Consider the following 23,601-nt stretch of genomic DNA (forward strand, 5'->3'; position numbering starts at 1 on the left):
AAATCAAACATTTTACAACAAGACAGAGCTTCAACTTCAAAACAGCATGAATCAGTTGAACTAGAGCCTAAAATATACATCGACTGCGAAGACGAAAAAGTAATTCCATCGAAAAAGGTCAGAACAATTGACACGTTTTTCGTAAAGGAAATTTCTATGGAAAAAATGGTATCGCGCATGGTTGCAAAAGATGGCTTTACATTTAATAGTTTTTACACATCTTCAGATTTACGGTATTTGTTTTCAAAGAGTGGTTTCCGGCTTCCTACTTCACCTAATACTATAAGATCGATGGTAGTTAAATTCTCAGACTCTGTAAAAGCCGATATAATGCAAAAATTCACATCACTAAAAAAGCAAAATCAAAAGTTTTCAATAACGTTTGACGAATGGACATCACAAAATAGTCAGAGATACTTAAACTTAAATGTACATATGGAGGCGAAACACTTTTATCTTGGATTGATTCGAATCCATGGATCGTGTAATGCAGAATATTGGGTCAAGTCAGTTGCAGAAAGGCTAAATAGCTTCGATATTGACCTCCAAAAAGACATTATCGCCATGACCACTGATGGAGCAAGTGTGATGGTGAAAGTCGGTAAAATGATGTCTTGCTATCAACAACTCTGCTATGCTCTTGGAATACAACTTGCAGTTATTGATATCTTATACAAGAAAAACAGCGGAGAAGTCGAAGAATTGATTACTACATATGAAAATTGTGAAGAAGAAGATGAGTATGGTAACACTGAGGATGATGAAGTTATAAATAAAGAATATGGTTTGACAATGATTTTGGACGGACTATCTGCTGAATTGGTTAGCAATTACAAAGATCTCATGAAAAAAGTGAGAAAGGGTGTAAAAATATTTAAAAACTCTCCTGTCAAAAATGATACATATTTACAGAAGTATATCCTACAAGAACACGGGAAAAAGCTTCAGTTGATTCTTGATTGTAAAACTAGGTGAGACAGTATGTTCGATATGTTAGAAAGATTTCATAGACTAAAAGTGTGTATTGAAAAAGCCTTAATTGATGTTGATTGAGAGTGGTCCCAAATCATGACTTAATTATTTGCCTGGCACCACTAAAACTTGTCTCGAACTTTTATGCAGGAGAGAATCGAACCTTGTCACTGCGGAAACAACTTTTCAATTTATGCTAGATAAATTGTAAAAGCAATCATCACTTTTGAGCACTTCGTGAGAGGTTTACACAACGTCGTGATAAGAATTTAAATAGACTACTAGTTTACTTACAAAATCCTAAAAAGTATGAACAAGAAATTAAAAAAAAATGAAGACACTTTTTCAATGCCAAAAAGAACGGTTATGCGTCAAGAAATAAAAAAAACATTGAAAAGAGTTTATACAATTAAAAGAAATGAAGACGAAGAAAATGAACTCGAAGAAAAAGAAGCTGTAGATTCTATTAACAATTCCCAAATACTTGCTCTTACAATTCTATCGCTGAAAAAAGAATTGGAAAATCAAATACAGAAAGACAAGAAAAGCTGGACAGAAAATGTAAAGGAGATACCAAATTTAGATTCTTTAGACTTTGATAAATTATTGAAGCAGGAAATGTCTGCCTATGAAAGTAAAGGAGTAAGAGGCAAGTTTCTAGATATAGCGCATAGTTACTTGATGACCATACCACCAACAAGCTTAGAGGCCAAGAGAGCTTTTTCAGCTGCTGGTTACATATGCAGTCCTTTGAGGGGGAGATTAAGTGATGATACTTTAAGTAGGGCCTGTTTCTTAAGAGCGCATTTCTTACAATGATTTTCTCATTTTGATATTTTAAAAAATAAATAAAGCTAATAGACGTTCTACGTAAAGCTAAAAGATGTTCTATGTACTTTGGCTTATCTTTCTGTTCATTAAATGTTAAGAATTATATTGATTTACAAATGAATTGTGTTTTTTGGCTTTATTTACCTTATCTTATCAGTTTAATAAGTTGAGTATATTTGTTCTGAAATACTTGAAAGAAAAATACAATTGTCATTTTGCCTTTTATAATGTGCATAAGAAACCTACTAATCCCGCGCGGGATCCCGCGGGATCCGCACAGAAATTAAAAAATTCCGCGCGGATCCCGCGGGATTGAAAAGTGTGCGGGATTGCAATCCCTAATCGAATTCTTTTTTCACTTGTCGTTTTATAATTACGTAACATATATGAGATTATTCACGGATTAAAAAACGAGTGCGCATATTGCTTTTTTAAGTTTTATTTAAAGTTATATTTTTATCAGCAGCAACCAAATATGTCTCATTAATGATCTGTGTCAGCATCTATTATTACTGTATTTGAGTATTCAAATAAGCTTAACATAAGTTCAAGTAAGCTTAATATTATCGAAATATATGATAAAAATGATGACACTGATGACTTAACGACCAATTTGGTTATTGAAAATGGCATTGAAGGGGAAGCGGAAGAAGAAGGAAGAGGAGGAAGGTTGCTTTACAATTTATGTCAAAATACTACCGATTATTTTCAAAGTTCGAACCGTTGTGGACAGTATTTTAAAAAGTCCTTTGAAAAATAATAAATTACAAAAGTAGGTGAAGGAGAAATTTGGAAAAGGAATAAAATTAATACGTAGCTGCAAGAAAAAGTTAAGTTCACTAGTAACTATGATTGAAATATTATTCAAATAATTTTTGGTGAAGTTCAAGAATTATATTTAATCTCGAAATGGCGCTTCGATGAGAAAGTTAATAACTGACTTCACAATAGTACAAAGTTTCTATGAGAAAGAAATTGTGGCTTTGCAAACCTATCGAATCGGTGGTGGTATCAATTTGCTGTAGAGAAGCCACTTTATGAACAGCAGTTCAAGAATGTGGACATGAAGTAATTGAAGAATTAGAAAAGTTTGGTAATTCTTCCATTTGATATTTTTTTGTTAAATCCTCAAAACTCGATGTTTATGAATACGAAGAGAATTGAAAAATAGAAAATTGAGAATGTGTTTTTTTTTTACTATTTGTTTTATCTATTGTATAAAAGATAAGTATCGTTATTTAAAATACATTGAATCGTCTTATCATTTTGACAATTCAATAGCAAATATTTGATAATAAAAAAAGCTTCTCCCATTAAATAAAAAGTTTATTTAGCTCTGAGTTGTCAAATGACGATCTTGTCATCTTGATAGGAAATAATTCTTTCAGAATTACAGATAATTCCAGAAGAAAATCTGTCGCGTCCTCTGGCAAGTTCTTTTCCAATTTCAGGACAGAGAAGTGGAGCTTTTGTGAGCGGTGACGCCCTCTCTCTATAATTTTTAAAAAAAGTTAATTATATTCTCAGAACGATTTTTCACCTTTGGAGTTTTCTTATATCCGAGGTTTCACCTTTGGAGTTTTCTTATATCCGGGTTATTATATCCGAGGATTTTCAAATCCTCGGATATAATATCCCGGATCCCGCCCCTATTGTCTTGTAGTCAGAGTTGAAGCTAAATTTTCTATCTGTAATAGGATTCCTCAACTAATAATTAGATTATGCAGCATGTTTTGAGGTTCTATGATCAAAAGAGTTATACTTTGATTTAAAAAAATTTTTTTTTTCGCTTCACAGTGAATCGGCTTCTAAAATAATATTATCCATGACAGTATTTAATCGTGTATTTAAAAATTAATCAAAAGCTTGCAATTTAATGTGTAATGCGCATGCGCAAGTCTGAACAAACTATTTTTTTAAATGAAATATAAAGCAAATGCAAAATTTTTAAACTATCAAGCTGTCTTTTTAGACCCGGTAATCTTATATTCAAAGAACGTAAGTCGCTACTCATCCTTGCATTATCAAAAAAGCACTATGAATGATGATGTGGGTTATGAGCTCGAACTTTTTATAAAGGTATGGGGAAGGTTTATAGCTCTTCTTTTCAAATAACTTACATTCTGCATAAGAAAATTCTTTTCCCGCCATATCCTGCCTATTTTGCGATTTATCTATTTTCATAGATAAACACTGATAAAATAATAAACTTATGGTTCAAAGATTTGTCCACTTTTACCCTGCTTCAATATGTAGCTACATATTATTCAATATATAGCTACACATTAGTTGTATATTATAGCAGGGTAAGTTATTTTATCACAGGTAACCTGCACTGGGTGATTCTTTAACCATCAAGCTAAACCCAGCTATATTGAATGTAATTGGTGCTTTTTTATTATATAAAATAGGAAATTTTGTGCAATCTTATGAATTATCATAAAAGTAGGTGTATAAATAGAACCAAAAAAATATGTGTATTATTGCTTTTAAAATATTAGGCTTCAAAAGATGGAAAAGGTCTTGGAGATTGTATTCATTGTCATCGTTTTATGATGGTGTTGGCTTTAAAAGGTGTTACTGCTAATGTTACCACAATTGATTTGCGCCGCAAACCAGAGTTCTTTGTAAAATATTATGCAGGTGTTAAATTACCATGCTTGGTTCATAATGGAAAAGTAATTGATGATATAATTGAAATAGAATCTCATATCGAAAAAAATTTCCCTGATCCTCCACTTCTATTATCTGATGACCATGGTGCATCTAAAGCAGGTGAAAAGATATTTCAGAAATTTTCTGCATTAATACGAAACAGAGACCCTGCAGGAGAAGAACGGTTACGTGATTCATTAAATGAGGAGCTTCTGAAGTTAGATGCTTATTTGGGTTCTTCAAAAAAAATTCCAGGTCCATATTTGGCTGGAACTGAAATGACTATGTCAGATTGTGTTTTACTACCTAAGCTACACCAGATGCAGGTCACTCTAAAATTTTTTAACAATTTTAGCATTCCAAGGAATCTGGTCAATTTACAAAACTACTTAAAGGTGGCAAATGAAAATGAAGTTTTTGTAAAAACTTGCTGTGAAAGCTCTGAAATTCTTGAGGGGTGGAGCGCACATGTTGGTGATCCTAAAAAAGTCCAATTGCTGCGCTCAGTAAAGCATTAAAAAGGAACTTTTTTTATTGATCTGAGTTTTTTTAGCTTTAATTTTTTAGTGTCAGACAACAAATAAATATCTATTATGTATAAATATTTATTTAAATCCGTCTTTTTGAGACTGGAAATATAAAATTTATTTGAGTTTTTTAGCTGTAAAATAGTGTTCTGATTTTATTATAGTTTTTAATTTTTATTACATAGCAGTACTTAAGAAGTTTAAGTAAACTAAATGTTTCTTAACAACATGCATTTTTGTTGGAGTTATTATTGTAAAGATTTTTATTCCTTTCTGAAAAAAGAAAAAAATTAAAAAGCTTGATGAAATTTAAAATAAAAAATTTGTCTGATTTCTATTTATCCAACCTGATTGCCAATGTATCAAGGGTTTTTGGGTGTTCAAGACCATAACCATAAGTTTAAAGACATCTTTTTTAAAAATAAGTGTACACTGTGTAATTTCATTACAAATGCGTTGAGCTCACTACAAAGGAACTGAGCTCATTATAAAGGAGCTGCATATATTCATGAGAGGACAAAATAAGAAAAACTTGCTACTTAAAGATATTCTGACATTACAATTTAAATCCGAATATACCGATTAAAATTGATCCTAAAGAATCAACCAAAACCGAATCGAAAACCGAAAATTTTATTTAAAGAAGAACAAAGGTGCTTGAGTAAGGCCATGAATGAAGCCATCGAACGCAGCACACAGTGCACTGGAACTGCCCTATTATGGAAAGAACTAATACTTTTTTAGACCAAAAATGACAAATTTATCACCAAGACTAATTTAACTTCTGTGGATCTAGTGATATTGATTCTATTGTGATATCATTGAACTGCATCAATGAGCCAAATGTGCTTATTGAACCTGAACTGCATACATTTTGTTTTGTACGGTTGCTAAGTTATATAAATCTTCATTCTGAAAAATTTTCAGTTTGATTAAGTTGCATGATATTTATATCAGCGCGATATGAATTTTTAATACTAAGCCTGTAATACTTAGCTTTTCAAACTTGTTAACATACAGAATAGTAATTCCAACCCATAGGGTGCTATAATTGGAAGTACCAAATTTTATGATTGTTAATGCCTAACCAAATTTATCTAATAAAAGTTATACATTTACAAACTAAAAATGTACAACACAAATAAGCATAATTGCAAGTCATTTTTTGGAGCCTAGAAGAGAGCTTGAACACCTTGTAAAATTGCTTTTACAGGGTTGAAAAAATTGATATGGCTGAAGAAACTGTTGCCAAAAAAGTATGTATATCTTACATAATGTTTTGGCAACAGTTTCTTCAACCAACATTTCCCTCTGTCAGACGCTAGCATAATGGACCGCTCCAAGGCTGTGGACAGGATTTTGGGATCAGAGCGATGTCTTCTTTCAGGTCCCTATCTTTAACCTCTCTCCCAAATTGTTCAAAAAAAATAAAATAAACTCAAAAATCAGTACATTTATTCAGAGGCAACTTTCTTCCCAATTCATTGTTTCAAAATGAATGGATATTCAACAAAAAAGAAAAGAATATTTGAAACAATTGCGTAAAAAATAAAATGAAGCGTATGACGCAATTGCATAATTTTTTTCTTTCCCAACAATTAATATTTCAAAATGATAAATAGCAACAACTTCTGATTTTATTCACTAAGCTAATATGTTTTGTGAAAATCAAATGCGCTCTTCAGCATGATTCTCCCTTTCATTTAAAATATCTTACATTTTTTCAATTCTACACAATTTGAATTGTCATTCACATCGTAATATCGATTACTTGAAAAGATGACAACAAACTCACATCAGTTTTCTTTTGGGTTACTCGGCTTTTCCACGGCCCTGGATTGCCCTGTAGAGCCATCAAGCTCTAGCTTGCATTGCAAGAGAGAGAGTGGATTTAAAGTTATGGGGACCTTGGACAAGATAGATTGTAGGAATTCCTAGCTTTAATGGAAAGTGATTGCAAATGAATTTTTTTTTAGAAAAAGATAAAGGAATTTCTTTTTAAACAATAAAACTTTTATTAGTTGAAGACATTTTCTTTCATTTTAAAATACCATTTTAAGTTTTAACTCTGTTAAATTTAGTAATTATACTTTCACAAGCAAGTTGGTGTAAAATATCAAAATATACTCAATTCTCATTACTGAAAGATCATGAAGATGTTCATTTATCATATTAGAGAAAGTCTATTTTTTATTAATGTCGTTATAAAAAGAACGATCTTCATTGCTATTGGTCACCTTCAGAGTTAAGTAAATGCGAAACTTCCGTTTCTTTACTTTTTTTTCTATGATCAGCTAATAGGGAAAAGCTCATTTGAGACTTCATCCTCGTTTTTATACATCTTTGAAAGAATATATTTTTTGATAAGCTTCTAAATATTGGTCTAATAAACAAAAAGTCTTCAGTTACACATAGTAATCTTGTGTATCCCGAAATTAAATTTCCCGGATTTAAAGAGTAAAATACTCGCAATGAAACTGAATATTAGTTAATTGCGATCCAAAATGGCAAATAAAAGACATTTGTATTGGTAGTACTATCATTAAGCGTGGTCTCGCTAAGAAAACTGGTTTTGAATCAGTTCTAAAAAATCGTTTTGCTTTAATGAAACCACAAAGAAAGAATTTTTCGGAAACTAATTTATTTTCAATAGCTTAATCAGAGATTGGGGCATTTCCCTCTCCTGAAAGTTAGTATTCACAACTTAGATTAAGATCTAAATTATAGAAAGTTATTTAATTAATATAATATAGGATGGTCCAGAATTATAGCAACTCAATATAATTCTTGTAAAGCCAAAATATGTTATGATACTGACAAAAGTTTATTTAATTAGCAAAATTTATTGGTTACCAAATACAAATAAAAATTAAACTAAAAAGTGTGAACCACCGGTATTAATACTGGCTTTAAGACGTTTGGAGAATGCTTTGACCGTGGCGAGCAAATAGACTTCGTAGAGCTCTTTCCATGCTCTAAAAAGAGATTTCTTTAAGGATTTGACATTTTTGTGCGGTTTTAAACAGCTTTAGCTTCGAGAACAAACCAGATAGGATAATCAAGAGGATTTAAATCCGGGGAACTTGGTGGCAACTCAGAGAACTTAAAAAATTCTGACAGGTTTTGCTGACACTAAGTCTGCCCTATTCGAGACTTATGAACGGGTGTGCCATCATTTTGAAATGTCCACATGCGTGTTCCAAAATGAGAACTAGCTCAAGGAAGAAGTTGACTTTTCAAAACATTTAGATACACATGTTGATTAATCTTTAAACCCATATCAACGAAAAACAGTGGCATCTTTCCATGTAATTCAATTGGAGATATGATTTAAGGATTAAGGTGTTATTAGATCCAGTTATGATCAACATATGAGATTGCCACTTAAAACCCAAGGTTCTCAAAACCCCAGTCTTTTTAAAGTTTTTTGTTTAGCAGCTATTATTTAAGTTTGACATCTGTATTTTTGAATAATCTTTGAGTCTTACAACCTCGAGTTAAATTTAAAAAAGTTAAAGAACCATTTCCACCATCAATCCCAAGTTTCCCAAAGTTGTCAAATGAAAATTTCCTCGAATGTAAAACTGTGTTTAAAAGATCTACCAAAATCTTAAATTGTCATAATTACCAGAGGGTGTTTTCATTACAGAATTAGTGAAGAAATTGCTTAATTGATATTAAGAAAGCAATTTCACTTAGAAAGTGATTGAATTTTTTTGGAAGTAGGTGTCATCATGGCCTGGATCTTGCTTTCAGTGACCTTTTTTGATACTGCTATTCGTTTTTGCTAAAATTCTTCGTCACCTTTCGCTGAGTTATTGCTTTTCAACAAGGTTCTTTTTTTAAGTGCCCAGTAACTCTCGATAACGCGTTGCTCAGGGCAGTTCGAAGGATTCACATCTTTCGGACGATTTCGATGCCATTTTGATTGTACCACTCCTTTGTCTTCTTGGAGTAGTGAATTGTTGCCAAATGTCCTTAATAATACATAAATTTTCTCAGTTGAAAAGTTTTACGCTTCCTTGCGAGACAAATCGCTTTTAATTCTCCATCACTTGGTCGTTTCGGAGTTTTTTTCTTTATGTAAGTCTTCAAACCCTTGCTCTTGAGTGCTTTTTTGGTAATCAAGCGACTTGTACTCGAACTTTTTGGCAAGATCTCTTAGGATTGGCATGGATTTTTTGTAAATGACAGGATGATTGAATTCACTTTATTTTTGTTAAAAAAACATTTCTTCCTTCCGCCGCCTCTTTTTCTTTCGATAGTTTGAGTCTCCTTGTATCTCCTCAATGTCTCCAACTGAAGATTTAGCGACTTTTGACAATTTTGCAAATTTTGAATGTAAGTAGGTTAGATTTTGAAGAAAATTTTCCAAAACGTTTTTTCCGATTATTCAACTGTTTACTCGTTTTGGACTGATAAACTGATAGTATTAGTGAAACATATAAACTGATAGTATTAGGTAAATATATGTATACAGAACACCATTATAAAAAAAATTGGAATTAATTGGTTAAATACTTCTCGAGTTATTGCTAATTTTATCCGAATGGAAAGTTTTGAGCCGAAAATTTAAAATAAGAAGTTTTATAATTAGAACCTGAATCCCACATTTATTCACACTGAAAATTGTGCTAAATAAAATGTATATATAAGGATTTTAAAAAAGTTCTATCGGAATTATAGTAATAGCGTAACTAACTCATTATCGGCATCCACACAAATAGCAATAATAACAGCAGAAACATTATACCTTTAAAATTATTTCAAAGGAAGATATCAAACATAGGATTGTTTTATATGAACTAGTTTTTCTTACATTTCAAATATTCAAAAAAAGTAAATGATACAATTTGCTTTTTTTTTAAAAAGAATGGTATCCCATCACATCCCGTCTCATTTCAACTCCTAAAAATGGGGTGGCTGCAGTTTTAGAAAAGGTGACGGGATGACATCCCGCCCCATCCCGCCCCATCCCGCCCCATCCCGCCCCATCCCGCCCCATCCCGCCCCATCCCGCCCCATCCCGCCCCATCTTATGAATAGGTGCTTTTTTCTAAGTAACTGCATTTTATTACATATAGAAATGTACTGTTACCAACATTTATAAGAAACGAATTAACATATTACATAAAAGTACCAATTTTTTATTCTGAAGATATCTTTTATTTTCAAAAATGACACATCAGTTTTCAGAATAAAAAAATGAAAACATCAGGTATTCTCTATGATTGCAAACAATATACTTTGGAAAAGTTATCTTAAAAAAACAACAACGATGTTTACCCTTAATATCAAAGCTAAGTGATAACTTTTCAGTTTTACAAAATATTTCAAAGCACATATTGACATTTAAACAAACTTAACTGTACTCTCTTTAATGAAGCACATTCATTTACTTGATAAAGCTGTAAAGTCTGCCACCGTATGTTGCCTAGTTTCTATGGTGGCAAAAAAATGGTAAAAACAGATTTAAGGAATAATAATCTACATTTGAGTAATTTATGTATTATAAAATAAGATAAAACAATAAAATAGCAATAAAACTTTTTTTCAGACTGGAATGAGTTTTTATTATAGTTTTTTTAAAAAGAAATATAGATATCATGTAAATGCTTGATTTAACAGCAAATAAATTAATTTTTAGATTCCACTCATATTTTATGATGTTAATCTTTATGCTTACCATGTTATCGTTTAACTTGACTGTAGTTTAATTACTTAATTTTCTTCAATGGTTCTCAAAATTGTTTTATGGTGTTAACACACTTTTAGTAGTTGAGTGAAAAGTTCTTTAAAATTGTTTTTAATTCAATTTAAGTATTTAAAGAATTAAGTTCAGTATCTTATTAATAAACAATATGAGTATTGACATAGAATGACTCATAAATTATTAAACATTTTAATTTTGATATGTGATAAACAACTTATGTTGTTAGATTTATTGTTGTAGTTTTTACATTTAGTTTAGTATTTACTTGGAGTTAGGTACTGCAATCAAAAGATGGATGACAGGCTGAAAAATATATTACTTAATCTATCATCAGAATGGAAAGTATTTGCACAAAACACTGGTTTAAATGCTCATATTATTGGCTATATTGATCTTCATGATCTAAGTGATCAACTTAAAATGGAATTTATTCTACGAGAGCTTGTTATATGGCATCCATCATGTTTCTTGGATCTAATTGAAAACTCTTTGAGTATAATGGAGAAGCTAGATGTTTTAGAAGAATTAAAATCATTTCGTAAGCATTTAGTACTATTTTACTATTTTTTTACATTTCTGGACTAATCATAAATTCTCTTTATCTCACTTATCTGAGTGTTTTTCTAAGCTTATTAAAGATTGTATATAACTAAGGCATTAAAGTTTTGTATAAGTTTTTTCTTTTTCTATGTCTGTGTATATTTCAAGCTTATTAAGTTTATTAAGTGTGCATACCTCAAGCATTTAATATTTGTATGCTAATCTTTACAATGCATGCAACAAGTTCAACAATACATGTGTATGTATAGATCTACTGTAACATTACTTAGTTGTTTTAGTTTTAACAGTCAAAGAATAAATTGAAAATTGAAAAGCAATGAAAAGTAGGGCTAAATAGTTTGTTTAAATTTGTTTAAAATTATTATCAATAAATTAATAAACAAATATTCAACTGAATAATTAAACTATTTCTACAAAAGTACTCACTATTGTAAATTTTTTAATGAGGAGTTCATAGACTCCAACAATGTTATAGCTGTATCTAAAAAAAAAACCTTAAAAATTTTTTAAAATTAATTTGTTTAATAAGTGATTATTCATAATTTTTATTTGTTAAGTTGCCTTTAGAAATTAATTACAGACTGAAAAATGTATTAGTCAACATATCATCAAAATGGAAATTGTTTGCAAAGAGCACTGGTTTAAATGATGATATTATTGGCTATATTGACCTTCATGATCTAAGTGACCAACTTAAAATGGAATTTTTTCTACGAGAGCTTGTTAAATGGCATCCATCTAGCTATATAACTTTAATTAAAAAGGCTCTAAATGTAATGGAGAGGAGGGATGTTTTGAATTTATTTGGTAAGTAATCAGCCATTATTTTACCTTTTTTTTTTATTTCTGCTTTAATTATCATTAGTTCTTTCTTTTTCTTTAACTTATTAGCATATTTGTTTAAGCATATTAAACTTTGTACATAGCTTTAGCAATAGATATTGGTACAAAAACTGAGTACAATAGTTTATGTGCTTATGTAATGTAATGTACAGAAATTCATGTACTTATGTACATAGTAATTTTGTCATGTATTAGTAATTTATGTAATGAAGATTTGTTCTACAAAATCTGTAATCTAAATTGTGTGAGAATGTAATATTTTATTACTTGTATACTAATAAGTTTTTTTGTATATATGTAATACATTTATAAAAACTATAGGCATTGTTAATTTTATAAGTTCATCTAAATTAAGTCTCAATCAAACTTAGTTGTGGATTCTGTTTTTTTCTTCATTATCAGCACTGATGAGAATGATGCAAGAGTTGATTGCTCCAGACTCAATTATCATGATTGCCACACTATCTTCAGGGTCAAATCATTATATTTCAACCAATTTCAAGAATACTTTGTGGGGTACCATCTCTGATTTTCCTGATTTTTACATATCATTATCTACACAATGTAAATAGGTTAAATGTGTAATTTCAGAGTTCCAAGTGCAATGGTTTAGAAATTGTAGCCTTACAAACACTCTCAGGTTGCCCCCCTTGGTTCCTCGAATGGTAAAAACAGACAACTTTAAGGCCTTATAACTTTTTTCTAACTTTCAACAAGTGGCTCATTTTTTCTAGAACTATTTTCTAGATATTTCTGTCTTAAAAATAGTGATTTTCATTAGCTTGTGTCATGTTAGAAAAAAACTACAGCCTCCTCAACTTTGGAAAAATTCTGAAAAATCCTGAAAAAAGGCAAAATGAAGTTAACCGTAGTATTTTTCTATTCATCAATAAGTCCTTACATGTTAGTTTTCTGATTAGCTACAATTGTCTGCAACAAATGGGCAAAATATAAGCAGCTTGTTACATTTTAGAAATCAGTTTTATCTAAAAATATATAGTCCACTTGACTAAAAAGTCCCATTTTCAGCCATTTGGGGATAGCTCGTAAATTTTTCTAACACTTTGAATTGATCTGATATTAACAGCAAATAAGGCCATTAGATCTAACTTTATAAAAATGTAAACATTACAAACTTGTCATGTTCACAACTAAATTTTTTTTGAGTATCACCTTTGAACAATAATGCAGGCTCTATATAGTTATTACCCCTTTAGTTGTGCTCCTATCCAGTATAAAGTCCAGATCAGGGAGAAAGTAACCAACCATATCTTTTTTTTTTAAGAAATGACTTACAATAGGTTATATCTCTCATATGGGCCAGGATGCAGGTTGGAGGGGCACTGGTTTCTAATAACGCTATTCAACCCTGATAATTGAAAAATAGGGTTATTAAAAAATGCTGCCATTTTTGTTGTAATCTTTTTTTTTTAAGAAATGACTTACAATAGGTTATATCTCTCATATGGGCCAGGATGCAGGTTGGAGGGGCACTGGTTTCTAATAACGCTATTCAACCCTGATAATTGAAAAATAGGGTTATTAAAAAATGCTGCCATTTTTGTTGTGAACATGACAAGTTTGTAATGTTTACATTTTTATAAAGTTAGATCTAATGGCCTTATTTGCTGTTAATATCAGATCAATTCAAAGTGTTAGAAAAATTTACGAGCTATCCCCAAATGGCTGAAAATGGGACTTTTTAGTCAAGTGGACTATATATTTTTAGATAAAACTGATTTCTAAAATGTAACAAGCTGCTTATATTTTGCCCATTTGTTGCAGACAATTGTAGCTAATCAGAAAACTAACATGTAAGGACTTATTGATGAATAGAAAAATACTACGGTTAACTTCATTTTGCCTTTTTTCAGGATTTTTCAGAATTTTTCCAAAGTTGAGGAGGCTGTAGTTTTTTTCTAACATGACACAAGCTAATGAAAATCACTATTTTTAAGACAGAAATATCTAGAAAATAGTTCTAGAAAAAATGAGCCACTTGTTGAAAGTTAGAAAAAAGTTATAAGGCCTTAAAGTTGTCTGTTTTTACCATTCGAGGAACCAAGGGGGGCAACCTGAGAGTGTTTGTAAGGCTACAATTTCTAAACCATTGCACTTGGAACTCTGAAATTACACATTTAACCTATTTACATTGTGTAGATAATGATATGTAAAAATCAGGAAAATCAGAGATGGTACCCCACAAAGTATTCTTGAAATTGGTTGAAATATAATGATCAGACCCTTCAATCAAATCATTTACATCAGTATCATCATTATAATGTTGTTGTCCCTAGATCACTAAAATGTTAACTGTGTTTTTACAAGGAAACCATAACTGGATGTTGATCAAGGCATCCAAGGGTATAACTTGTTTGTGTGCTGGATATACACAAACCAGTTAAACTTTTGGATGTCTTGCAATTTACTTTCTGCTAAGTAAAACTTCTTTTCATTTCCATCATACAATAACTTGTATGATGGAAAGTGTTCAATATACATATTTTTTAGCCATCAATGTTGGTCAAAAGGAAGTCACTTATTAGTAATAATCTCACATTGATCTCTTATTAAACAAATGTTGTGATTATAGTATTTCTTATGAAGTGTTCATGCTTCTAAAAAAGCACAGAACTCATAATTTAACAAATCAGTACAATATAAACTGTTCATTTACTTTTTTTTTTTTTTTTTTTTTTTTTTAGACAAAAATACAGGAGATACTTAGGAGATACATCACTAATATATCCATAAACATAGTTATGTACAATCAATGAAATATAGTTGAACAAATTTAAATATCTAATAATTTTTAAAACTAATAAAATTGGTTGAGTTAGTTTTATAAATTTAACCCTTATTCCTGACTATCAATTTAAAAAATTTATGTAGACTCATAGTGTGTTGAAGTATGTGTTAAAATGCTGCCTGTTATCTGACATCAACACTACAGTATTTATAAGTAAGTTAAAGATAGAAAATAAGTTTCAGTTGTGAATGTGTGTTTTTTTTACCTAAATTATAGTATATAATGCTTCTCTTTTCTTTTTGTGTCTACTTTTTGAAGATCAATGACTACTTGAATTGTAAGATAATATGATGCACTCCATTATTTGGCACAAATATCATTGTTTTGTGGCAATTTTATATTTTTTATTAGAGATTCAATGGGAAAATATTTATTTGTCAGTGGTAAAATATTTATTTTGTTCTTTAGATGCAAGTGACCTACTCAAAGCATTTTATGTTAGCTCTTATGGTTATGAACAACAGTTTGAAAAGAATCAGATAAACACTGATTTTGATGTTGTAAAAAAGAGCATTGAGTTGACTTTGATGGATGCAGCAAAAGATACTTTTGATAAGAATTGCAATGAATGGGATTACTTTCTTGAAAAGCTCAACATTTATAAGCCAGCAAGTTTTAGTGAAGTGTTTTCAAAACAGCCACAACTACTTTTGCTTTCTGGCATTGGTGGTATTGGGAAAACATGGTTTCTTCAAAAGTGCCTATGTTTTTGGGCAAAAGGTTTACTTTGGAAAAATATAGATTTTGTTTTTTTTTTTGAGTTCAAAAAGCTGAATGAGTTTTGTAACATTTCAAGTACAAAAGAACTTATCAATAAGTTTTACAAAAAGGTTTTAAACAAACAAAATATAATGTCTTCGCAAATGACCGTAATGTTTGTTATAGATGGTTTGGATGATTTTATTCATCTGGATCAATTATATAAACATATATCTGGAGGTTCTACTAACCTTCCCATAATAACTACATTAATGAGTTTAATGGATGTCAGAAATGGAAATTGTGTTGTTGGAGGAAGAGTTGAAGCCATAAATAGATACCGGAATTTATACAGAAAATGGAAAGATATTTTACATATACAAATCATGGGCTTAAGCAACTTTGGAATAAGAAATTATTTCAGAAGCTGCTTGTTTAATGAAAATCTGAAAACTGACTTGTTAAAACTTTATACATCAGCTTCCGTTGCTAAGGCCTTACTGTCTGTTCCATTTTATGTAAAAGCTGTTTGCTCAACTATTTGTATTTGTTCTTTGAAGACTATAACTGAATTATTAACATTAATATTTTTTTACTTTGTGCAGAAAAACAGTAAAATGACTGAAGTAAATCTATCTGTGCAAATGAACAAGGAGCATATTTTGAAAGTTTGTAAACTTGCTTATAATTTGTTAAATGAAAAAAAGGTGATAGTTTCCAAAGCTGAATTAAACACAGTTCTTGATGATAATGGCTTTGAACCATTTGGTTTAATTGTAAAGTCTAATGTCAGTCATCAATATCACTTTGTTCAACACTTCTTAATGAGGTTCTGTGCTTCTGTTCATTTATATCTTTATGAAAATCCTCAAAAAGCATTCAAACATGAAAAGTTATATGCTTGTTTACCTGTTACATGTGGATTATTTTATGGCAATGAGCAAAGTTTTGTAAGTTTGATCACCCAGTTACAGGAACCTATCCATAAAGAGAAATCATGGCTCAGAGAAATCTGTGGTGAGCAAAATTTGTTAATTTGTTTAAATGTTATCTGATTTGGGTTTTCAAATGAAAAAATTAAATTTGAGCTTTGTTTCTACAAGGCAAATGTTTTATATGTTAAGGTTACAACTTTTTACAACCTCTATTCCTGTCTTAATTCAATCAGCTTTTGCCTAAAATCAAAAGGTCACTGATTCTAATGTTCTATTACTTGTATATCTTTGCTTATGGTTCAGAAAATATAGATGTTACAGTTTGTCTTTATTACTGCAGGCACTATCAGTTCTTGCATCACTTGATTACTTCTTGGTATGTTTAGTGTGGGTGGGTTCTGTTTCCAGTGATTCTCTAATGAGTTTAATGCTTTTTTTCTAAGTTTTCATTCTTCCTGACAAGTTTTTGAATCCATTTTTTATTGGTATATTGATCAGGTGCAGCCTGATTAGTAAACCAATAGTCTTCCTAGTCATGTAAAATTAATCTGAAAATTGAAGTCTTCTTTGTTGTAGGTGTAAGAATAAATGTATGGATAGGTTATGTTAGGGTTTTTCTGTAAGTAAATCAACAGAAAGTGCCCTTTTTTCTTAAAGAATCGTACCTCCATGTTAATGATATAAGCTTTCATTTTCCCAACCTAGTTTATCAAATATTTCTTCTGTTTGATTGACAAATTGTGAATTCAATTTCTCATACTTTTTCACAAGTTTTCTGGCACTTTCATCATAAGGCTTCAGAATTGTGTTAAGTTTTGTTTGTATTACTTAATATTACACATTGAAAGTTCAGTTTATTGCTCCATAATTTTTTAACTTTCTTAGATATTTCTATTATTCTTGACTTACTTATGATTTCTACTACAAGAAACTGATTTGATTGAAATTGAATTTCATTTAAAGTGGCATTCTCTATTTTTCTTCAAGTGGTGATCTTTCTGAAGACTCACTTTCTGTTTTTTCTATAACTGCTAAAATTTCATCAAATTACTGGATGTAGATATTCTTGTTCTTTTGTATTTCAGTGTAACTTATCTTGTGAAACATGTATTGCTACTGAACTAATGTAAACAAATATGAAGAGTGATTTTTCTCTCACTTGACTTCAAATAAAAAAGTTTTTAGAGTGACCTTTTTTAAAAATTTAGAGGAATTTAGGTCTTTTTTAGTGTTTTTGTTTAAAAGTTCATCCATTTATGATATACGAAGTCATTTATATAAAAAAATCACATGTATGTATGTATGTATGTATGTATGTATGTATGTATGTATGTATGTATGTATGTATGTATGTATGTATGTATGTATGTATGTATGTATGTATGTATGTATGGATGTATGTATGTGTGTATGTATGTATGTATGTGTGTATGTATGTATGTGTGTATGTATGTATGTATGTATGTATGTATGTATGTATGTATGTATGTATGTATGTATGTATGTATGTATGTATGTATGTATGTATGTATGTATGTATGTATGTATGTATGTGTGTGTGTGTGTATGTATACAACGGTGTGCAAGATTTTATAAACAGCTAAATTTTTTAAGTTTTTTTGTTATAACTTTTTGACTTTTTACAGAAAATGAATAACATTTTTAACAAATGTTCCTATAATGTGAACACATAGTATAATTTACTCAAAAAAATTATAACTTGTAATGAAAGAGAGAAGTTCAAGTTTTATTGAAAACATAACTGTGCAAAAGTTCATAAACAGTTCCATCCCTCATTAAGAATATCAAAATTTAAAAGAAAAATGTATTTATATGAAAATTAATTTACTGAATTTAAAAATAAGATTCTTTATAGGCAAATTTCTGAGCTTTATGATTAAGAGATCAAAGATTCATATTTTTTAAAAAGATGCACAACTATACCTATATGATTTATATATATACAGAAAACAACAATAATAAACTTTTTTTTTTTTTTGAAAATAAAAGAAATAATAGAAAAATACTTTAATAACAATGGTTAAATAAGAATGGTTAAATGTAAAAGCTTTTTTTTTTGGTATGCAATTTTTTTCAGCTTGCAGTTATCATTTTCTCCTGCTTTTAGATTTTCTTTTTGTCTTTGATAAAAAAATATTTTTAAAAAGATTTTGAAATATCTTTAATAACTTTTTTTAGATCAGACTCCAAAAGGAATATCAGTTTGTAAGTACTTTTGTTGTTGCTATTTCGATTTCTTAATAGAAATCGTTTTATATCAAATGGTGTAAAAAATGTAAAAACTGTGAAAATTCTTTTTGTAAGAGCTTTGTGGTAAGACGACTCACTCACTATTCACATGGGTTAATAAGAAATCATTAATTAGCAATTGAAGTTGTCCAACTTAGCTAAGTTTGGTGGGTATTTAAATGATTCTAGAAAAAATTTTAAAAAAACTTCTCTAAAATATATATATATATATATATATATATATATATATATATATATATATATATATATATATATATATATATATATATATATATATATATTAAAAAAAAAAATTCCTTTTAAGGTTTTTTTAAAACACTTGTCTGTAAAATTATTTCTATAAATTTTTCACTCTCAAATTTTTGTGAATTAATTTGTTGGCCAAATATATTTTTTATCGGAATTTTCTGTCTGAATGTTTTTGAGTTGACCCTGTTTCATCCAATGCTAACATCATTTTCTGATAACATTACACATTATGTGATGCAATTGTCTCTTGAAAAATTGTGTAAAGAAGATATAGGTTTAAATAAGCGATATACAAAAACTGATTTAAGATAGGAATTTAATTTTGAGATCAGTAGTTGTATCAGTGGTTATAACATAATTATTAATGGTTGCATAATTAGTTAAGTGGATCTCATTAATTTACCTTGTTATTTGTGTAAAACTCTTTATTTTCATGGGTGTTATAAGGGCACTGCAGTTTTTTTTTAATCAAAGAGCAAGCTGAAAGTTGCATAAGTTTTCTTACTAAAAATATTAACATTAAAGTTTGTTTAGTATTTCCTTTGGCCTGTTATGATTTTGGTCTTATTAGATTAAAGGCATGTATTTAACTTCAAACCAACAATTCTTACGTTCAATAAGTTTGAAAATAGCAAGTTTCAACAAATATCTTAACATTTCGTGAAGTATTTGTTAGTTAAAGGTTGAAGAGTTTAAACGCACTATGAAATCCATCTTTTTTTCTCTACATTAAAGATAAACAGATATTCCTTAGTGTTACAAATAAACAATGCTAATATGTTATTTCTGTTCTTATTCAGATGAAGATCAAAAAATGTTCATCGAATGTTTCTTTGAAGCGCAGGCGTCGATAACAAAGGATTTGAAAAGATCACTTCAAGAACGAGAGTGGATGATTGTGATACGTGAAAGAAAAACTGAACAGGAAGTTTTAAATGAAAAATTTTTCATAGACAAACTCATCGACGCAGGGATCAAGTTGAGATGCTTATCTGTTTATAAAAATACTTTGTCTGAGGACGAGAAAAATTTACTCATCAAATGTTCGACTAACGTGCGTCACGTTTACTTCTATTGTCCTTTGAAGATCGATGGTTGGAGTCCAAAAAATACGATTGAATATATGAAGATAGACATTAGTAAAACTTTTGTATCAAAGAACGAATTCGAAGGTTTCCTCCCTTGGATACGACTCGCTGAACAATTTGAACTTTTCCTTCACAAAGACACGAACTTCATCGACGTCCTTTGTGAATGGCTCGATGGTTCGAACTTTAACTGGCTGGAGATCAGGTTCTATGGAATATATTTTCATAACATCAAAGAGTTGAAAAATTACAGTATTACAAGAAGTATTACATGAAATACATATAATATTTGTTAATTGTAACTTTTAAAGCGTCGAAAGTTTTTCATTTTTATTTTAGATTTGTTTTTGACTGACTGATTTGAATCTTATAAAATTTTCAGAAAATAAAAAATGCCTTTTCTCTAAATAAAAACACCCATAATTTAACAGAATGCTATTCGTGTTGGCATGTAACATTCTGACATCAGTGCTGTATTCTCCTGAAGTTATACCTGAAGTTTACCCCAAATATTTAATTAAGTCCACCACTACCTTAACAAGTTACCTACGTCGGTTTCGAGATGATACTTTCACTAGATCACCCTTGAGCACTTTAGATAATATATATGCATGATCGACCACTAACCTTTTACTACTAGCTTCACTTAACCTTACTAGATCTACTTGGATCCTTTTGCAAATGACAAATGTTTTTTGTAAATTCAAGTTCCCCTAAACTTAGATTTGCTGCAAGCAAATCTAAGATCAGAGGAACTTGAATTTACAAAAAACATTTGTCATTTGTCAAAAACATTTTTAAACATTTGTCCTCTGTATACTGGTGAGTTCAGACGTATTCTGCAAACAATACAAAAAAAGTGTGTATACAAATGGCTTAATGTCAGTTTTTTATCCACATGACAACTTAGGAACTACAAACTATCAATGAGCATTAATTTGCTAACTGAATAACAAAAATTACTTTTCCAAGTTATTGTTGTGTATTAACCTACGATGAATCAGCTAATGGTCCATCAATAGTAATGTTAGCTATTCATAGTCAGAACTAGATTATAAATAGTACCTCAATTAATATACAAAAACTTTTACTTTTAGGATATTGTTCCCATTCACTGGCATAATGACTCTTTGTTGTTACAAACATATACCCTTGCAGTATTTTTTATGTCCGCTGTGAAAAGTATACGGAAGCATTTCCTGTAAGAACGTTTTTCTTTTTCACTATCAGAAAAAACTGGTGTACTATTATAATCTCTGTCGCCTTTCTAGATGCAGACAATATTTCTTAGTAGCTTTTTTAGGCTTCTTAGGTGGTCTATGGTGTAAGAATTTAATGAAAGTTTTCGTTAGTATTTCATTTTCAGTCTGTTGCAATACGCCGTTTTTATGTACAAATAAAAATTCGAGAAGAATTTAACAATTTTTAGACTGTATAATATTTGTTAGAAAAAAAATATTTGGCCTCCGAATTTACCACATTTTAATCCACTAAGTTCTCTATTATTGGCTGGTTTCAAAAATACAATTTTTCTAACTCGTCGATTTTTTTTACACTTCTCAATAATCAAATTTTTAATGTTTGTTCTCAAGTAATAGGATTGGTTAGCTGATTGCTTTAATTATCTTAACTATTTATTATTAATCTTAAATGTTAGAAAGAAAAAGGCTAAATTAGTTAATTTTTTTTTAAAAATTAGTAAATTAGCTAATTTTGTTAAATAATTTTAAACATTTGTCCTCAGTATACTAGTGAGTACAGACGTATTCTGCAAACAATACAAAAAAGTCTGTATACAAATGGCTTAATGTCAGTTTTTTCTTGTTTTTCTATACTTGTGGTATTTTATTTTTTATTTACCTATTTTCTTTCTTTCAAATCTTCACTGCTTCAAATAATTCTCGCTGAATGTGCCCTAAACACATTTTTCTTTCGAACTTTTTTGAAGTTCATTCGATTCGATGAGTTTAAATTCTATTCCTGGCGTTTTTTCTCACTTTGAGTATAAAACTAACATTCCTTGTTTTGAATGTTAAATAGAATATTTACAAGTAGTCCTTCTGAAGAAATCGGTTTGCTTAGAGAAAGTTAATAATCGAGAAAATGACAATTATAAACAGACTGTTCATCACATTTTGTTTGGTGTTTACTGTTTCTAATGCCACAGCAATAGAATTAAATTTGCGTCCAGTTGTTGGTGTAATTTCTCAAAAAACAAACAATGAACTTGAAGTTATACTTGGATACAACACTACGTACATTGCTGCTTCGTATGTTAAGTTTCTAGAAATGGCTGGCGCTCAAGTTGTACCTATAGTTACAACCTGGAATAAAAAAAGAATAAAAAAAGTTATGAAGAAAGTTAATGGTGTATTATTTCCAGGAGGTGCCGCGCCTTTTAACGAATCAAACTATTGGAAAGCTGCAAAAATAGCTTTCAATGTGGCAAAAGATTTTAACGACAAAGGTGTTTACTACCCATTGTTTGGGATATGTTTAGGATTTGAAGTTCTACATGAATTAACGGCAGAAGAGAAGCTACTTACTCCATTCGATGCTGAGAATTTGTCAATATCTGTCAACTTTACTCAGTTTGCGTTTCGAAGTCGGTTGTATAAAAGCATGAGTAAAGAATTGATGAAAAATCTTGGAGTTGAAAATATTACTATAAACATGCACGAAATGGGAATCAGTCCTAACATTTACAAAACAAATGAAAAAATAAATAAGATGTTTCGAATATTGTCGACCAATCTAGATAGACAAGGAAAAGAATTTGTTTCTTCTATTGAGGGTAAATATTCTTTAAAACAACTACTATTTTTAAAAATATTTTTATATTTCTTTAAAAATTTCATTTAAAAAAAGAAAACACAATACTGAAGTATTTTCAAATTTTTTAAAAGGAATCAGATACCCTTTTTATGGTACGCAATGGCATCCAGAGAAAAATATCTTTGAATGGACAGAACGTGAAAATATTAATCATTCACCGACTGCTATTCAAACATCACAAACATTAGCAAACTTTTTTGTGAACGAAGCAAGAAGAAACAAAAACCAGTTTGCATCTACGAGCGATTTACAAAGACATTTAGTATTTCATTATCAAGTTATCTGGTCTGGTGGTTTGACAAAGTTTGAACAAATATATTTATTCAGAGACGAAAGTGCATTAAAAAAGAAATTACATAATAAATACCCTAAGTAGTATCCATCGTCAAAACCTTCGTCATCATCGTAACTCTTTGCATCCCCTCACCTTTTTCTTCATGATGATCATAATGGTAATCATGATGATGATGATCATATTTTCGTCATGATGATGATCATCATCATCTTTATCATCAATTTTTTATACGGCAAAGAGTAAAAAGTTTGTTTTAAACTTATCTTTAGTATAAATATAATTATGATAATAAATATAAGTGTTTTACAGTTTAAAAAC

General features: G+C 29.8%; 3 protein-coding genes and 1 long non-coding RNA gene across 8 annotated transcripts; 3 read left to right on the forward strand and 1 right to left on the reverse strand.

Annotated features, from left to right (window-relative positions):
• Positions 1–2,804: 2,804 nt before the first annotated feature.
• LOC149891233 (uncharacterized) lies at positions 2,805–10,800 on the reverse strand. Its single transcript, XR_016450794.1, has 3 exons — positions 10,672–10,800; positions 10,353–10,426; positions 2,805–3,295 (listed from the first exon to the last, which is right to left on the reverse strand). It is a non-coding gene; the product is annotated as an uncharacterized LOC149891233 (long non-coding RNA).
• LOC145180511 (chloride intracellular channel protein 3-like) lies at positions 3,664–5,307 on the forward strand. The gene is made up of 2 exons (XM_090083480.1): positions 3,664–3,882; positions 4,305–5,307. The coding sequence occupies exons 1-2, from the start codon at positions 3,724–3,726 to the stop codon at positions 4,974–4,976; spliced, it is 831 nt and encodes a 276-aa protein (XP_089939606.1). The 5' UTR covers positions 3,664–3,723; the 3' UTR covers positions 4,977–5,307.
• Positions 9,106–20,449, forward strand: LOC145200457 (uncharacterized). Of its 5 annotated transcripts, none has more exons than XM_090082130.1 (6): positions 9,106–9,326; positions 10,952–11,236; positions 11,827–12,066; positions 15,320–16,627; positions 18,745–18,771; positions 19,866–20,449. In XM_090082130.1, exons 2-6 carry the CDS (start codon positions 10,990–10,992, stop codon positions 20,426–20,428), a joined length of 2,385 nt encoding a protein of 794 aa, XP_089938256.1. In that variant the 5' UTR covers positions 9,106–9,326; positions 10,952–10,989; the 3' UTR covers positions 20,429–20,449. The 5 variants fall into 5 exon arrangements, 2 of the variants coding, with proteins under 2 accessions (XP_089938256.1, XP_089938257.1); XR_016450791.1 differs by lacking the exon at positions 9,106–9,326 and adding an exon at positions 16,886–16,936 and having other exon boundaries at positions 10,704–11,236; XR_016450792.1 differs by lacking the exon at positions 9,106–9,326 and having other exon boundaries at positions 10,720–11,236; positions 15,320–15,631; positions 16,216–16,627.
• Positions 20,450–22,155: 1,706 nt separating this feature from the next.
• LOC145202565 (gamma-glutamyl hydrolase-like) lies at positions 22,156–23,600 on the forward strand. The gene is made up of 2 exons (XM_080075545.2): positions 22,156–22,947; positions 23,060–23,600. Exons 1-2 carry the CDS (start codon positions 22,257–22,259, stop codon positions 23,362–23,364), a joined length of 996 nt encoding a protein of 331 aa, XP_079931671.2. The 5' UTR covers positions 22,156–22,256; the 3' UTR covers positions 23,365–23,600.
• The last annotated feature ends 1 nt before the right edge of the window (position 23,601 follows it).

The sequence above is a fragment of the Hydra viridissima genome, unplaced genomic scaffold, assembly GCF_058129835.1.
Source record: "Hydra viridissima isolate aposymbiotic clone 2 unplaced genomic scaffold, HvirCarnegie_v1 scaffold_3, whole genome shotgun sequence".
Taxonomy (NCBI): Eukaryota; Metazoa; Cnidaria; class Hydrozoa; order Anthoathecata; family Hydridae; genus Hydra; species Hydra viridissima.

Coding starts and splice junctions, on each gene's coding strand:
- LOC145200457 (XM_090082130.1), top strand. CDS start 10,990: ATGGATGACAGGCTGAAAAATATATTACTTAATCTATCATCAGAATGG. Junction 11,237..11,826: donor AGAAGAATTAAAATCATTTC/GTAAGCATTTAG, acceptor AGTTGCCTTTAG/AAATTAATTACAGACTGAAA. Junction 12,067..15,319: donor GGATGTTTTGAATTTATTTG/GTAAGTAATCAG, acceptor TTTGTTCTTTAG/ATGCAAGTGACCTACTCAAA.
- LOC145202565 (XM_080075545.2), top strand. CDS start 22,257: ATGACAATTATAAACAGACTGTTCATCACATTTTGTTTGGTGTTTACT. Junction 22,948..23,059: donor ATTTGTTTCTTCTATTGAGG/GTAAATATTCTT, acceptor ATTTTTTAAAAG/GAATCAGATACCCTTTTTAT.
- LOC145180511 (XM_090083480.1), top strand. CDS start 3,724: ATGAAATATAAAGCAAATGCAAAATTTTTAAACTATCAAGCTGTCTTT. Junction 3,883..4,304: donor AGCTCGAACTTTTTATAAAG/GTATGGGGAAGG, acceptor TTAAAATATTAG/GCTTCAAAAGATGGAAAAGG.